At 45.1% G+C, this 18,430-nt stretch overlaps 1 protein-coding gene across 1 annotated transcript in view; it reads right to left on the bottom strand.

Moving 5' to 3' along the window:
- The window catches only part of LOC133107895 (calsyntenin-2-like), a 275,668-nt gene that overhangs the window by 19,502 nt on the left and 237,736 nt on the right, over positions 1 to 18,430 (bottom strand). The window contains exons 9-11 of the mRNA XM_061217183.1: positions 9,832 to 9,994; positions 5,166 to 5,332; positions 2,399 to 2,547 (exon numbers count right to left, since the gene is read on the bottom strand). Coding sequence (XP_061073167.1) covers positions 2,399 to 2,547; positions 5,166 to 5,332; positions 9,832 to 9,994 — 479 coding nt within the window. The remainder of the gene's footprint in view (positions 1 to 2,398; positions 2,548 to 5,165; positions 5,333 to 9,831; positions 9,995 to 18,430) is intronic.

Here is an 18,430-nt window from a genome sequence, read left to right as displayed (position 1 = left end):
TGCTGTTGGTCTCGTTGTCCACAGCGGTCTATGGCAAATAAGGGAGGAACCGGTCTCTCCTCTCATCCTGAGGGCTCCCAAACTCCATACCAGCTATGGATGACAGGTCTTCCTCTTTTGTCTCAAACGAACACCGCACGTTGAGTGATCGCGGTTACTGGGACCACGGCAACTCACTCTAATTTAAAGTTGAACGGGCTGTGGTTCTTCCTTCTTTAGTCCGTATTTCCCCACACTAATGTAACATCAGATGAGTTGACTACAATCTTTTTTTTTCCGGTTTTCCAGCACCGTTGTTAGATTTCAAGCCATTCATTTAATTAAGTTTACTTTATTTAAAGACATGTCGAGATGGAAGGTAGAGCAGCACTAGGTTCCGCGATATGACATATACAAGAGTGAAATATTTTGGGCCAACTACTTGAAAAGCGGGGAGTCGATTTTACTGATGTAAAATGAGGAGGTGGGGGGGGGGGGGGGAAGAGATGCAGTTGGCAGGACAACATGCACATAGCCTAAATAAACAACCTGGTGAAATCACAGCCAGACAGCTGGAATGAGTTCACCTTTTTTTTAAATCATCATCATACATCATTGTAAGAAGAGCATTGGGAAGGGAACGTGTTTGGAGACCGACAACACCCCTCAGGCTCATTTAGTCATCCTGAGGGAACTCCAGCAATGAACAGACGTCCACACGCGATGCCAAGCAAGCTCCATTTCCACACACTGGCACATTTCTGCACAGCGTATGCGGTTGGCAATGCTGAAGATATAGTCTAGTAAATAATAAACTATTTGTTCATTCGTTTCATACATAAAATGCAATGCAAAGTGCAGGTAAAGTTGTTATTATTTGCAAGACAGTTTCACAGTGGTAACACAAAAGAAAAATAGTTTCATAGCATTCCCAAATTATATTTTTCTAATGTTATCCATAGATTTTTACGATATCATTATAAAACTACACAACAAAGAAGATACTCTAGGCTCGGATGAGCTCGATGACATATTGTGTACTTTTTAATGTCTGGCAGTAGAATATATATATATATATATATATATATATATTTTTTTTTTAAAGAAGAAATTGCTCAATAGAATTCCCATTGCTTCAAACCAGTTCCTAGGTCCAGTCTCTTTTCTTCAGTGGTGGGACTAATGCGATACTTTTCACATTGTGACAATTCTTCTAGATTTGTTGGGGGAATAATAAAGACAGTTGTCCAAAATTCTTCAAAATTCCACCCATGCAGAAGTAGCTTGCAAATGACCCGAACTTGATGTATGCTTCACATTCGAGTAACACATTATCCTTATTGTTAGCAGCCACCAGCGGGACTACTAAAAACACGACAACTGTAAACCCTATACCTTACTGATCAAGTTTAAGTATTAGCTATTCATTTATTCACTTTGGGGACAAGCTACTCGCTCAGTGCTTGTGGGTGGGCAAATATTGGCACTCACACACCCACACACAGGACAGAGGCACCCAGCTGTACCTAACAGCCTACTGATTCCAGTCCCTGAATGAGGTAAGACCTCCTACATAACTAATCATAAAGATCAAGCGCATAATCTATTTCAAATCATAATTATGTCATTATTATTATAATTATTTTGACACACTAGTTAATATGAAAATCGCCAGGGTGAGCCAACGTTTGCGATTGGTCGGGCCAGGCCTGGTCCTGCACCTGGACAACCATTAATAGTTCAGATGACTAATCTGAGGATCGGGGTAAAGTGAAAGACACATGACTTCCCGGGCTGAAGAAGCACTGCAACCAGCCTACCTACTTATGTCCCTCGGTAGCCTAGGCAACTCCACAGCGTTCTCTAGCACTGCAGCCCTGCTGGAGTCCAATATTGACCAAGCTGTGCTGAAACAGGCTTAACACATCAATTTGATTGTATGCTTCTATTTTAAACACGTCTTGCTTTGTTTGAATTGCAGCCTGGTGACCCAGTGGGAGACCGACACGCAGATGGCAGTTTATTCGTGGACACTGACGTTCTGGCTCTGAATCCGCTCTGCCACACATGCGCTGAGGACAAGGAAAAAAAATCGTCTTCTGCCCATAAAGGCCTGGCATGGAAAACCTGAAGTAAACAATTGATCAATCGTTATGGCTACAACGGGAATAAGCAATGACTACTACCACCTCAGAAAACGCCCCCCTGGTGTCAGGGCCGGAACGTGATGTATAGGCAATAAGCAATGGTCTTGTTAACATGCACACGTGAGCAGGGAATAGAGACCCATAACATTATATCTACATGCCACGGATGGTAAAGCATTATTATTTGCAATGGGACTGTGGGGAGATAGGTTCCCCTGGGACCTCAGCCTGGGGGGTGTAAAACGTGGTGAAGAGTTAGGGGGGAGCCTTACTGCACAGAGGTGGAGATACGGAGGCGTCGGATGCCAGGGGTGGGGAACTGACGCGAATTGATGTAGGACACCTTCTTCAGGGCCACGTTCACGTTCTCCAGGTCGTCTCCCTCCATGACGAGAATGGACTGGGCCGGGTTGAAGTGGAACTGGCCGGGGGGGCACAAGATAAGAGAGAGGAGAGAGGGGGGGTTCATTCAGCAGATGGGGGAAACAACTGAGCGGAGGCACACGGAGAGGGAGGGAGGGAGGGATGGATGGATGGATGCTAGGGAGAGGAGAGCGAGAAAGAAAGAAAAGAGAGGGAAGCGGACGTGGTCGGATGATGGAGCGTGGTTGGCTGGCCGGAGGTTGAAGGATGGAAACAGCGAAGGAAGGATGAGGGTGAGATGGAGAGAGAGAGAGAGAGAGGTATGGTTGAATGAAGAGGTAAAGGCAAAGCACGATGCAGACAGCCAAGGACAGAGGGCACAGTAATAAACACCAGCGCTGGTCACCACTGCACGCACCTACAATGGCTCATTTCATCCGCTGATGTCAAAGGAATCGCTTATCGAGTCCTTATTGAGACCGCGGTCGCTACGGCGACGGCCGCGGTCAGTCAGGCGGCCGCGTGCGCAGATCAAGGCCAAAGCAGTCCATTAACACTGCAGCTGAACGGCACTGGCAGACGCGAAGAGCCTCCCTTTGATACACAGGATCAGAAGCCACTTAAGCTCCAAAGGCATTGCTGCCCCCCAGTTAGGGCTTGTCTTTGGGCCTGTAGGAGCACTCGGTTGTAGAGGTGGGACTCTGTAGAGGGGACGGATCAGGCACACCCACCCAATCTAAAGATCCAGGCCTCATCAAATGCCCCGCTGTGACTGCACCATGAAAGTTGCTCACTGATCTCAAATGGTTTCCTTTGGCTGCTGGGGTCAGGGGCCTCAGATAAGCTCAGAGAACTAAGTATTTCTTTTTTTTTTTACAAAAGATAAAATGAGCAGTGCCTCAAAAGGTCTACCCGATCCCCTTCTCTACCTCCGCCGCAAAAAGGCTGACGTGATTCCATCTCTCTGAAATGACATAAAACACTTCTTTTTTTTGATAAAGGTGCTTCAAAAAGAGCTGGCTCAAGATTGGGCCCTGCAGCCCAGGAAAACAGCCATCTCTTCTGTCTGTGCTGCGGGACGGATCGCCTGGGGGCCAGGCAAGCGGAGCAATAACGCTTCTCAGGATGTTTTTTCTCTCCTGCAGGTCTACCCAGGCTGCAGACTGAAACCCACAGCAGCAGCCCTCCTCGTCCCTGCCTAGGCCCGACCGCTGGCACCCCGCCGCTACTCCCCGGCCTGGACATCCATCAGCAGCCAGGCCTGGTCTCTTAATTACACATTCAGTTCAATTACCTTCAACAGAGTAATCAATGTGCATTTCATGTCACCAACATTTATATATATAGGGTTAAACAGTCTTTTCTCCCTCTAAAGTGATACATCTCTAGACCTGGTTGATCTATGTCATTTATCAGGTCTAAAGACTTTGTCTTTGGTTACAGCAATTCCCTCCGGTCTTAACATTAGCAGACAGCGTCAATATGTTTTTAGTCAGCTGAGCTGACCAATAAACAACTGCGCTGAACCCGTGTATTCCTGAAGAGCAGCTTGGCACTCTCCTAGAAACCATTTTCAAGAACAGGACGTCAAACCCGTAATCGGAGCACAATACAAAATGACCGTGTTCGAGCTGTCAGTGGCGATGAGCAATCGCCTTGATTTTCACAGCAAAAATGAGATTATCCTTTAACCTATCTGTACAGTTTGGAGCAGATTTGAATGCAGTTTGCGAAGAGCGGTGTTGAGACTGATTTATGTGCCTGAGGATGCGAGTGTTGATTGATGGCAGTTTGGGTTCGGCATGACTTATGCGGCGTGGACGCAGAGTGTGTGGTGTTTCTTTGAGCACTGCGGTATGACGAGAACTCCTTTTCCGCATTGCCATTTAAGTTCAACCTCACCTGCTGCAAATAAGCAGCACAGGTACACAAATGTGCAAATGTCTCCACGATTCATTTTATCTTTGGAAATGTTTCGGAAAGGGCACGTTCTGCTACTCTACCCATACTGCGGGCTGTTATCCTGGGACAGAAGGTTGACAAAGCTCTGGAACAACAGGGGTCTAATCCTAGAGGCCAGTGACCTGACCACTACTGCGCCCTGCTGCCCCAACTGCCCCAACTGCCACTAGGCCCGCAGTACACTGCATTTACATTTCAGCTTCATTTCAGGCTCAACAACTATTTTAGCCTTATATTGGGACCAAAAATGATTTATTTTACTTTTTTGACCAATGGACACTTTTACATAACATAACATTACATTACATTACATTATTGGCATTAGGGAGATGCTCTTATCCAGAGCGATGTACAGTTGATTAGACTAAGCAGGAGACAATCCTCCCCTGGAACAATGCAGGGTTAAGGGCCTTGCTCAAGGGCCCAATGGCTGTGCGGATCTTATTGTGGATTAGAACCACCGCTGTTGCGTGTCCCAGTCATGTACCTTAACCACTACGCTACAGGCCGCCACCATTTTACTCATTAAAAGAGGAGGTAAGAAAATGTAAAAACTTAAAATAAGATTGTAAGTCTCACTACGCGACAAAAACACTTTTTAAGGCAGCCCTTTTTTTTTTTGCAGTGTAGAAACTAACAGAATGACACGAAGTCTCTGCACTGAGGGGCATGTTGACATATGAAGTCTCCACCGGCTCGTGTTTGGCGTGATACCTTGATGCCCCTGCCCAGGCTCTCCAGGGAGTTGATGTCCAGACCCTCCTTGCAGGCCTGCAGGCAGGAAATGACTTTCTGGCTCTCAATCTTCCCCGGCCGAATGGTCAGCCCAGACAGGCTCCCGCGGAAGTACTGTGTGAAGCGCGGCTTTGTCACCTCGCCGCCTGGAAATGGAAATATCGGTGAGCGCATTGTTTTACACTCCCTGTGCAGGCACCCACACACATTCTACATTTTACATTTTACATTTTACGTTTTACATTTTACATTTTACGTTTTACATTTACATTTACATTTACATTTACATTTACGTTTACGTGTACGTGTACGTGTACGTGTACGTGTACGTTTACATTACATACATACATTTTAGTCATTTGGCAGACGCTTTTAATCCAAAGCGACTGACAAGTGCATAGGTTCTTCCACAGGTTAAAGTATAAAATCCATAACTAGTAAAATAAACATGAAGGGCTGTTCTAAACAAAAAGACAACAGTCATCGTAAGTGCAAATTTTTTTTTTTTGGGGGGCTAGACAAGAGGGATATTGGAAGGGGGGGAGGAAATCAGGAGGGAGGGCTAAGGTAGAGTTTGAAAAGGTGTGTTTTTAGTCTGTGTCGAAATAGGGGGAGGGATTCTGCTGTCATTCCACCACTGAGGAACCAGAACGGAAAACAGGCGTGAACGTGCAGCACGACCACCAGGTGCTCGTAGTGAGGGAACCACAAGGTGACCAGAGCTGGCAGACCGGAGTGGTCTTGCTGGGGAGTAGGGCGCGATTAAGGATTGTGTGTAAATTGGGGCAGTCCCCTTAGCAGCCTGAAATGCCAACACTAGGGCCTTGAAGCCAGTGGAGGCCAATGAGGAGAGGGATGACATGAGCCGGCCTGGGCTGACTGGTGGTCAGGCGGGATGCAGTATTCTGGACCAGGATGCACACAGGGCAGATATCAATTTTCTCAATACACCACTATTCACCTCATAGCACTGGACATTCTAATGCTATTCAATGTACCGTTTTTCAATGATACTAAAGCTACCTTTGGGATTTGCAGGCAGTAGATTTTCAGCGTCAGGCTTTAACAGTGATGCCACACTGTTTGCTGTATAAAATTTTTACTTTACTCCAGGAACTCAGTGCTCTCACCTGAGTTAAAACCAAGGCTGAACTGATTGCGCCTTAAGTCATTATAATTTTTTATCATTGGTATTTGTCATTCCGTGAACCCACTCAATTTGTATTATTATTCTCCAGACTCCAGTCTGGTAAATTGGCAGTTTCTGTGCTGCTAATGGTCTCGGGTGCCATTCATTCATTGACATTCTGAAAATGCTGTCACTACATCCGTTCAGCCATTGTTTAATTGGCTATGATTTTTCCATTATTTCCTCACAGATGTTTTCAATTAACTGTTATGGCACTACGGCCATTAGGGGTGCTGGAATGGAAAACGGTGGGGCTTTTATTATTTTCGTATTCTAAAAGAAGAATAACATTTATAAACTTCTGCTGATAACGTACATTGTCATCTCCCTGGCTTTATGTCCACATTATCTCATTCTATACCAGGGATGTCAAACTCTAGTCCTGGAGGGTCGCACTGTCTGCTGGTTATTGGTGTGTTTCAGCGTGAGAGATACATTTCAAAGTCTTTCATTGGCTGAAGAGTCCGCACACCTTGTTCTCAGGGCCTTAATTGGCTGCTGATTGAAAGGAAACCACAAATACCTGCAGACACCGTTGCCCTCCAGGACTGGAGTTTGACACCCCTGTTCTATACGGTTTAGAGAGGAACAGAGGTAGAAGAGATGTACCCATCTCACACTGCAGAAGGAAATATCCTTTCTGATGTACACTGAAACCTCTAAACTAAACTATTCTGAAACCATCATGAATAGTTTTCTAAATATTTTCCTCTTTTGCTGAAATCCATTCTGAGGCCGTTGAGGCCGAGCTGGATACGTCAAAAAGAAAAACGTTCACCATAGTTGAACTTTTTCAGTTCCAAAAGAAATAGCACTACAGAGTTTTAATAACTAAATAACTATGGATGTTCTATAACAACAGGTTTTTCATACTTTCCTCAATATGTGCAACGTGACCTCTCTTTTCTAAAAGTTCCTCGGGCCACGCATGCCTTTCCTAGTTTCGCACTGTCGCCATTGTATCTGAAAAGCACGTGTCCAATGCACTGAATTCATACGCTCTATGATCCAATAGAAAGAGGGCAAGAGGAGACGTGTATGGATTGGCTACTACAGTGGTGAGCTGGGTGTGCGAGAGATTAGCGTTGGAGGCTAACCATCAAGCAAATGGCTGGCCAGCGTTCGGTAATATTACAGCAGGTAGCTGCCATTATTAACTAACTGAATTCAATTTTGCATGTCAGCTGGCCATGATACCCTGGTCCCACTGCACAGTACTACTGCTTATATTTCAAGGGAGATTCTACCAGCTTATTTCCTCTCCTGGGCAGGAAGCTCATGCCTAGACGCCCGGACTTTCAGAAGACTTAACATCTGATGAAAATAAAAGCAACTATGAATTGATGTGTTTGAGTATGCATATGCTTATGTTACAGTTATTGTGCTTCCTTCCGAGCAGGCTAGAGCACAACAAATTCCACTGGTGTTTGCAGCAGCGGCTGGCACAACCGCTAATGTTCAGCAAAATACAAACATGTGTGACATCAGTTCAACGCTTAGCTAAATGGCTTGTGTGGGAAGCGACAACTAAAGCAGATGTTTCATGAATCGTATTTTCTTAGCTCATTGCTATCACGTGGTAGTCTGCAATGCCCACAATCGTGGGGGTGTCGGCAGGCAGGGTTGAGAATGGGGGGCACATACGTTTTTGGACTGTATGGAAACAAAGGAGTGAGGAAAGAAATCCTGCATAGTATGCCTTTAAACAGTGAAGGAAGGAAGAGCAATGTGTTTTTTTTCCCCTCAACAGCATGCTCGGGGTAGACCGGCATGTTTTGATTGATGTTAGTTGAGAGTTGCTCCAACGGACATATTTCAATTAGGATTGCCTTTCCCCAATCCCCCTGGAGTCAAAAAATACAATTTGTCATTAAATTTAAAATGACAAATTGTAATAAAAATGTTTAAAAAGTGAGCAAAACAAAGAGGGGAAAAAGGAACAGGTGAACCCTACTCAACTGCACTAACACCAAATCTGCTGGGAGCCAGAACTGTCCTTTTTGGTACAAGAGGCTGTTCCCCTTTTCATTTTTTTTTTATTCCCCTGATTGATTTCGCAAACATGCAGGCGCGAGATTACAATGCGAGATTTACCTTTTTGACACACGGAAAAAATATAGGTGACCAGTTACTGCGCACATGCTGAAGACGCCCCTGAACCTGGCGAACGGGTCGGGGGGGTCCGACAAGACCACAATGCTGCATAATACTGCATTACATTACATTACATTACAGGCATTTGGCAGACGCTCTTATCCAGAGAGACGTACAATTAAGTACGACTAAGCAGGAGACAATTCTCCCCTGGAGCAATGCAGGGTTAAGGGCCTTGCTCAAGGGCCCAAGGGCCCAATGGCTGTGCAGATCTTATAGTGGCGACACCGGGATTCGAACCGCCGACCTTGCGTGTCCCAGTCCTTTACCTTAACCACTACGCTACAGGCCGCCCGTGCATTGTTAAAACATTTAAAAAAAAATAAAAACCACTCAAGCCATGGGATAAAGAGACAGTTGGAGCACAGCAGGCAGTTTAATTACCCCTCGGCCACTTCTCCTCCCTCGCTTATCTCCCTCCAGCAACAGCTCTCAGCACTCCACTCTAATGGTCTGCAGACTAATTGTAGAAAGAGGACCGAGTAATGCTAATTATCCCTCTTAAGAGATAAAAGCGGGCGAACAAATTGTTGGAAGGAGGGATCTCAATCCACTTTCAAGACGAAATCAAAAGATAGTCCGGAAACTCGAGCACGCCGGTGCACGTCTCAGTGTTGAGGGTTCTGAGGCGGCGAAAACAATTATAGCGGAAGGCAATCCGGTGCTCTAATAGCATGCAAAGTTATCAGCAATACTCGGGATGAGCTTAGCCCGGCTACAAAAGCATGTAATCGCCAGTGAACTTGTCATCTATTCAGGCCTCCTAATCCCCACTTTAAGGCTTTCCCCTCCACTACAGATTCAGGGGGGAAAGGCAATCATGACCGATACAAAGCAATATAAACGACATCCACAAGTGAGATCCGCTCTGCTCCAGCTGATGAGCAGCCTGTACCCTTTCACCATACGGCACTAAACCTGTTTAGTGCTGAAGCCGGCAATGTTGTTTTTTCATTCACTGAAAACTGGTCATTACCTTCGTTTCACCTGTCAGAAATCACCTGTCAGATCTCTGACAGAAATCAAATGTACAACAGCTAGTGCACTGTTGTAGCATGCAGTGCGATTGCTTTCAAAAAGCTTTCAAAAATGCTTGAAAAACGTTTGGCCATACATTGAGCAAGGAGGAAAAACACATTTAAATCCAGGGGAATGACAGCTATCTTTGAAGTCCAGATGTTGGAATGAGCTAGCCAGTCCATATGACTGTACTGTACATGAAATAGTCACTAAAGTGGGGTTTTATTTGATTATATTTCTGCTGCCATTTCAGCCTAGGGGGGAAAAGCAAAGAATACTGACCTTGCCAGCAGGCACCCACTGTCAGCTGGACATCAATCTGGGAGGGGTGGATGGGCCAGTCATCTGTCACCAGGTAGGGCTCGTAGGTGACGCCGTCCACATACAGCGTCACCACAGGAAACTCCACGTTGATCACATAGTAGTGCCACTCCTTGTCACAAATCTAAAGAGAGGAAAAGGAAAAGGAAAAAAAGTAGCAAATTCAATTATTTCATGCCTACCGAATTTGCCTGAGTACCGCAAGGGTGCGAGATGAATGAATTGACAAACTCAGATGAGTTGCTGCCTCATTTGAGAGACGGAGAATTCTTTGGGAAACAGAAAATTTGTCATGGGCCCCACGTCCCCTGGTTTTTTTATTTATTTTTTTACATTAATGTACCTTTAATTGCTTTCCTGCTGGGATGCTGTCTGAGGAGAGAAACTCTTCCACGAGGACCAGCTAAATGGAGGCTTAATAGATGCCCCTGCTATTACAGCAGATGGGAGGATAAGTTCTTCTCCACCCGACCTACTCTGGGATGCCTTTGATGAAGAAGGGTGCTGGAGCACTGCTCCAATCTAAAGTTTCTACACACAAATAATCTCTCTCTCACACACACACACACACACACACACACACTCACACACACACACACATGCACACACACACACACACATACACACACTCACACACACTCACACACACACACACGCATACACACACTCACACACACTCACACACACACACACACACACACACACATACACATACACACACTCACACACACTCACACACACTCACACACACACAATCAGACGTGCATCCTGTCACACTCTTCCAAACAGACCGCAAGCATGCCTGTATAAGCAGCACTGTGCAAAAGTCTTAGGCACCTGTACAACATTCTGTATAGATAAGATTCTTTCAAAAATAATACAATGAAAGGTCTTAAATAAACATACTATACATTTTACATTACATTTGAGTAATTTGGCAGAATAGTTCAAAACTGAATCAAATCAATATTTTCTGTGACCACCCTTCGGCGTTAAAACTGCATCACTTCTCTGAGATAGCCAACGCTGTCCTGCAGTTCTATAAGACAGTCAGCAGGGAGGTTGTTCCAAAGCATGTTGGAGAACTTGCCACAGTTCTTCTGCAGACTTTGGTTGGCTCCTTGCTTCTGATCTCAGACAGCCTTGATCAAGTTTTTTTTATTTAAAAAGTAGTCAATTGCTTACAGTAATATGTAACTTTTCTAAAATTAAAAACCAAAATGAATGAACATTTATATTTGTAAATCTCAAATGTGTACTGTTATACTAACACACACCAAAAAAGAAACACATATATAATAAAGTCTAGGGTGCCTAAGACTTCTGCACAGTACTATATGTCCACAGGCACAGACATCATTTCTCTCACTACTTTCAACATCCATGTACATTCACAAGCACTGAACAGTACCTCATTTGTTGCCTACTTTGATTTAAGTAGGCATATTAGGTACAGTGTATTGTTCATATACTTCGGTACATACTGTGTATGGTTCATGGGCAATTGTCCAAAGAGGCAACTGGCCTAGTTTAGAGGAACCTTATTTACTCTGTGCAGGAGAAGGAGACAGCCTAATTCGTCTCTGGAAGCATTCCTGGGATATGTCTAGAGTCTTTTTTTTCTTTTTATAGCTGACAGCATCAACATCCCATCAGTCTCTCCACATCCCATTTTAATTATTTCCCACATCAGTTAAATAAACAAGCAATTAACACTGCATCAAACAACAGAGTCTGCCTGGATTAACGAGCAGGTGTGGAGAGCTGACATTAACAAGTGCTTCAGAGTATGGAAATGAGTTGTTTTCACACAACCTACAGATTTAAATACATGCGCTATATAGTTCATGAGCTTGTGCGCGCACACACTGGGCCTCATTTATCGAACGTGAGCCGAACGGAATTCACTGTAAAGCCATCGGAAACGCATTCGAACAAATTTACATTACATTACATTATTGCATTACATTATTGGCATTTGGCAGACGCTCTTATCCAGAGCGACGTACAACAAAGTGCATACCCATAACCAGGGATAAGTTCGCTGAAAGACCCTAGAGGTAAGTACAATTTCCACTGCTACCTAATAATGTGGGATAAAGTGGGATAAAGTTTTCGGATGTCAGTTTTTTCATAGGAGCCGAAAGAACTTCACGAGCGGTCCCAGCTGTTCGTATTGCGCGCGGAAATGAAAGCGCAGGACTGTAAAGCGTGCTTTGTGCGTTTATTATTCCATTCATTTAGATTTTATTTAGGTTTTGAGTGGCAAAATTATTTTAATAAGCCAATTGAATATTATAATTATTAATATCATATAAAAACGCAACAAGATTCAACATTAACATGGGTGATGTTTCGTTACGGTAATCCTGATTGATAATAAAGTGTGGTTTAATATAAATTCCATAAAACATGTAAAAAACTTTTTGGCAGTTCGAAATCATGGCATAGAATATGTTAAGTCCTAAATACGCTTTCATATCTATGTTCGCAAAGACAAGTTACAGAGTCATATAATGATGAATACAAATTTTAAAAAATCAGATCATGTGTAGGCTAAAGAGTATTTCAAAACAACATTTTTTCATATTTTCTCTGCCATCTCTTTAATTAAATGGCCTGGAATTGATTTCCGTGGTCCTTCTAAGGCATTTTATGGGCATCAGTTTATGCTAATTATACATTTTGGTTTACGATTGATTGGTATTCATCAACACGCATGTGGATAGCAAAAAAAGCTGTGTCTACTCCTGTTTCATAAATCCCGCGCACATTTTTTGTTTGTAACCGATCACACATACATTTGCACACGGATTTCTGAAAATATTTATAAATGAGGCTCACAATGTATTTCTTTGCTTTCATGTGTGTAATTTTCAGGGTTCGTTTATTTGCTTTCATGTGTGTAATTTTCAGGGTACATTTATTTGCTTTCATGTGTGTTCATTCAGCTGTACTCTTTTCACTACCCATGCTGAGAAACAAAGCAAAGCAGGTGTTGGTGCTTTGAACTAAATATGCTCATTAATAGTTTCACTGTGGCCTTCAACAGACACACACACACTCACACATGGACACACACACACACATACACACACGTTCATGCACAGACACACACACACAGACACACACACACACACACACACATTCATGCACACAAACACACACACACACACTCACACACGGACACACACACACACATTCATGCACACACACACAGACACACACACACATTCATGCACACACACATGCACACACACACACACACACACGCATACACACACACACGGACACACACATTCATGCACACACACACACACACACACACACACACACAATCAGACGTGCATCCTGTCACCTGCTGTGTGCCACAGCAGTTTTGGGTTTTCTCCGCAATTCCGTCATGGAGAGAGAGCGCACCAGGAGCACAAAAACACAAACACACAAAATAATCTCCGCCCATCCCTCTCTCAGGTTCAGGGGAAAAAAAAAACTAAAATAAAAGAAAGCGAAACACCACAAACGCTTTTCAGCTCTCTGGGTTTTTTCCCAGTTTACCAGGTCCTCAGCTCCTCAGCTGCATCGACTTCACTCTGTCTTTAATGTGCTCCGAAAACGACTCCCACATAACTGACCAGCCGTCTGCTTCCTCTCCGTGCGTGCACCTGGTCTCAGCCCCATCCCACGGAGAGGAACACAGCCTGGTAGTTACCGCCACCCAGGTGCCTGTGCTCTCTCTGGCTGAGACAAATCAAAGTCTCTGTTGCACCACAGGCAGGAGAGGAGTTCAGAAATGTGCATTATCCTGCCGCAAATTGAGGGGCAATTGAAAACAGAAAAGTACAGACCTCCACTTACTTTCCCCCTCCCCCTGTTCCTGTTCCTGTACTGAGCGGCAGCCAAACCCCCCCACCCCCACCCTTTATACCCAAACCCCCCCACCCCCACCCTTTATACCCAAATGCCCCCACCCCCACCCTTTATACCCAAATGCCCCCACCCCCACCCTTTATACCCAAACCCCCCCACCCCCACCCTTTATACCCAAATGCCCCCACCCCCACCCTTTATACCCCAATGCCCCCACCACCACCCTTTATACCCAAATGCCCCCACCCTTTATACCCAAATGCCCCCATCCCCACCCTTTATACCCAAATGCCCCCACCCCCATCCTTTATACCCAAATGCCCCCACCCCCACCCTGTATACCCAAATGCCCCCACCCCCACCCTGTATACCCAAATGCCCCCACCCTTTATACCCAAATGCCCCCACCCCCCCCCACCCTTTATACCCAAATGCCCCCACCCCCATCCTTTATACCCAAATGCCCCCACCCCCATCCTTTATACCCAAATGCCCCCACCCCCACCCTGTATACCCAAATGCCCCCACCCCCACCCTGTATACCCAAATGCCCACCCACACCCTGTATACCCAAATGCCCACCCACACCCTTTATACCCAAATGCCCCCACCCCCACCCTTTATACCCAAATGCCCCCACCCTTTATACCCAAATGCCCCCACCCCCACCCTGTATACCCAAATGCCCACCCACACCCTTTATACCCAAATGCCCCCACCCCCACCCTTTATACCCAAATGCCCCCACCCTTTATACCCAAATGCCCCCATCCCCACCCTGTATACCCAAATGCCCACCCCCTATATACCCAAATGCCCACCCCCACCCTTTATACCCAAATGCCCACCCCCACCCTTTATACCCAAATGCCCCCACCCCCACCCTTTATACCCAAATGCCCCCACCCCCCCCCACCCTTTATACCCAAATGCCCACCCCCACCCTTTATACCCAAATGCCCCCACCCCCACCCTTTATACCCAAATGCCCCCACCCCCACCCTTTATACCCAAATGCCCCCACCCCCACCCTTTATACCCAAATGCCTCCACCCTTTATACCCAAATGCCCCCACCCCCACCCTTTATACCCAAATGCCCCCCCCCACCCTTTATACCCAAATGCCCCCCCCCCACCCTTTATACCCAAATGCCCCCCCCCACCCTTTATACCCAAATGCCCCCCCCCCACCCTTTATACCCAAATGCCCGCCCCAGGATGACATTCTGGTGATGCCACTGAAGTGTATACAATGGCGAATGGCTGATACTATCTGTATCAGCCTAGTGTTTATTTAATAGCTTCCTTTTTCCTTTTTGGTAGAAAAATTTCAGTTTGCTGCATCTCTAATTGGTGGGGGTACCCATACATTCTTCTCCACTGAACAGGAAAGTCAAAAAGAGTTGGGCAGCACCATATTATGTTTACATACCACCTACAACCAAGAAATCTATCACCCATTTCCATGATGGCAGATAAGGCTGGGGGGGAGTTAAAAAAATACCCGCCACTCAAAAAATACAAATAAACAAATAGACAGAGAACAAAAGCAAAACCCAGAGTTATTTATCTGGACACTGATGTCCATCCGAACATTGTACATCAAAGGCACCTCATCTCCAGGGCACGGAAAAATCTTTTCTGCATTTCCTCTCTTTTTCTTCACAGTGCCAGTGTCTGAGAGCTCTGAGAGTCCTTCAGAGCTGAAAGCCTTAAAGGCCCCCACTCCGACAGCCCTGTCCTCCCCCGTCTTCAAAGTCAAGTGCTGTTCCCGCTTCAGCCTTAAAATCAAATCTATACATCTGGAGATATAAAAATAAATAAATACGTGAACACAAACATATGGCTATTAATTTTGCTGTTTGTCAGACGAGGGATGCACGGTTATGCAGCACCAGTTAGGAGTTACGCAATCTGATGCGCTCTGAAAGCACAGATTGATGAGCCCAGGGAACAAGGTGACCTCAAGGTCATCGCGGAATACAGGAGAGAGTGAGAGAGAGAGTGTGTGTGCGCGCGCGCGAGAGAGAGAGAGAAAATAGATGAAACAAGGCACCTCTGTCCTGGGTGGGACTGAATCATTCCATCTCATTGCAGGAGGAGCACAAACCAAATGAAAAATCATATATTACGAAAGAAGGGCGGTGGGAAAAGAAACACAGTTCTGTGCATACAAACCATCCCTTTCAAGGCCTCCCATCCAATGCCAGAGGCCAGGCCGAGATCTGTCCGCAGAGCCCAGGCCAGATCCTTCTGTCACTGGGGACCAAACCTGAGACTCATATAAATGATGTCACATCCTGCCCTGCGATTATTCGTCTCCCCAGCAACGAGCGCTTCCACGCGTGCCGGGAGCTGCGGCCCTGGGTCCCGCCACTTTCACAAAGCTCGGCGGCGTAGAAGCAACGTAAACGCGTAGCGGAAACGTTCAGAACGAATACCGGCCCTGTCACCACAATAATTTAGAACACACGGAACATGATCGCATTTTACGTGACGCAATGTATTCGTGATCAGTATAACAACAGTGCTTTAAACGGCCATCGAGGAGCAGGACGAACTGTTGAAAGCCTTCTCCAGAACTACGGCCTGCCCATCCAATTAGCTAAGTAGAGCACTATGAGTAGCTTGGCCTGGCATAATTACCTCCCTTCCACGATGCCTGTGTTATTGTTATTGTGACCATACGCTTGCTTCTCTCGGCTGCACACAACCAGACGTGTATTGTTCCCGTTGGGTAGTGATAGATGATGTGTATATGAGGTGTGTTTCTTTTCAGGCGGTGGCAGTGCCGCTGTAAGCTAGTGAGACTGCCTGCGGACGGAGAGGTCAACGCTGTGGTCATTCTGAGCGGAAATTGCCTGGCGACTATAAACTAATGCCTGGCACAGTCACTAATTAGAGCAGTGATTACATGCTACACCCATGGGGGACAAAAGTCAACAGAAAAAACCTGGCTGCTACCTTCTAATTCAGAGCCTCCCCTGGGAGAAAATTCTCCTGGACTGGTTCTCTATTTTCTTCTTAAAAAAACGTTTTTTTTTAACGGCATTATATAAGGAAATATTTCATAATTCTACAACAAAATGAACATGTCAGTTGTAATACAGGCACCTTGGTGTAAATTAGACATCGAAGGATTCTGTGGCACTCAGTCATTTTGACAACACAAATCCATTGATCCTGTAAATAAGGTCCTCCGCTGTGTCACTGCGAGGCAGATACACTGAAAATGCAATCTTACTGCCAAACGATACAAAACCATACACCAAAATATCTACAGTATGCAAAATGAACACACAGTTAATATACATTTACACTGCTTACAACAAGGGACGATCTCACGACTGCCCCTAACGTTCTCACAATGTGGAATGCCCTAAAGTACTTGTAAGCTGAAGTACTCACTGTGACCCCCTCGGTCATCATCCGTTTGGGAGACGGTAGACATGCAGGCACTCTCCCTTCAAACATGATCTCCACCACCACGCCTTTCCACTCCACAATTCACCCAGCAGTTTCACACAGACATGAGAGGAAGGCAGTCTCGTTGGGTCGTCCGTGCGTAATCGCCTGATACATGCGAGCTACGGATGCCATAAAATCAGACCAACAGAACTATACTGATGAAAATGTTCATTGACTTTTTACCAGAAAATAAAGTTGGAGCACTCTGGATAATAAACAGGGCTACTGGGCAGAAATGCATTTTATTTTACTTTATAAACGTATTATTAAGGACGTTTGGCTGAGAATTTGGCATTGACTACGGCATCATCCGAGCTCCAGACACGGGTTTGTTGCGTCAATGGAAGCAGGTGCTCGATAAATGCTCCTTTGACCCGGCACTTCTCCTGATGGAGACAAAAACGATTCAGCAAGAGGCACAGCAGCCAGAGAGGAAAACAAAAGGAAAGGGAGGCGCACTGCTGTTTTAGGCGGCAAACCGGAACACCATTTGCCCCCCCGCCCCCCGGAAAAAAGAAGAACTTCAGGGTGAGAAAAAAGAGATGACCCCCCCCCCACACCTGGAAAAATCCAGTCACTACAATTGCTGATACGTTTACCACCTATTGCATGCAAAAAATCAGTCTCAATTAGAATTCAGGACTTTTTCCCCATCTAATAGTTTTGAGGCATTCACTTTTAAAAGTAGATATTTTTGCATTTCTTCATTAAGCTGCATCTCATTCTATGCCAATACACAGCCAAGGTTAAGGTGGTCCAACAAAACTATGCATCTAGTAATGTTGATTACTAGAAGAGGCACATTTCGGGAAATAATATAAAGCTTGGTTTCATATTCCAGTCTTGACCTTTTAATTCTCACGTTTATTCGGATGACAGAAAAAGATTTGGATAATCCTGGATTCAAAGATAACCTGAGCAGAGTTAAGCACCTCCTGTTTCTTTAAAATAAATGCAAAAAAACTCAGGACTAGTAATGCTAGATAACTAGATTACTAGAAAGAGATTTCTTTGTCTGTTCTTTGCATTACTAGAACATTCTGTGTATTCTTTGTTCCACAGTCTACCAAAGATTCGTAAAAACATCAGCATCAGCCTTCCCTGCGCCTTCCTTTAGAGTAGCATGTACAGACAGCCAATTTGAGCCTATTCAAGTACATACATAGACATTTACATTTCTAAATTTCCTTTAGAATTTCCCTTCTACTTGGGAGAAATGAG

This window comes from Conger conger, chromosome 13 (genome assembly GCF_963514075.1).
Source record: "Conger conger chromosome 13, fConCon1.1, whole genome shotgun sequence".
Lineage (NCBI taxonomy): Eukaryota > Metazoa > Chordata > Actinopteri > Anguilliformes > Congridae > Conger > Conger conger.
The sequence above is the reverse complement of the archived record's forward strand: the minus strand, read 5'-3'. Positions and strand labels throughout refer to the sequence as shown.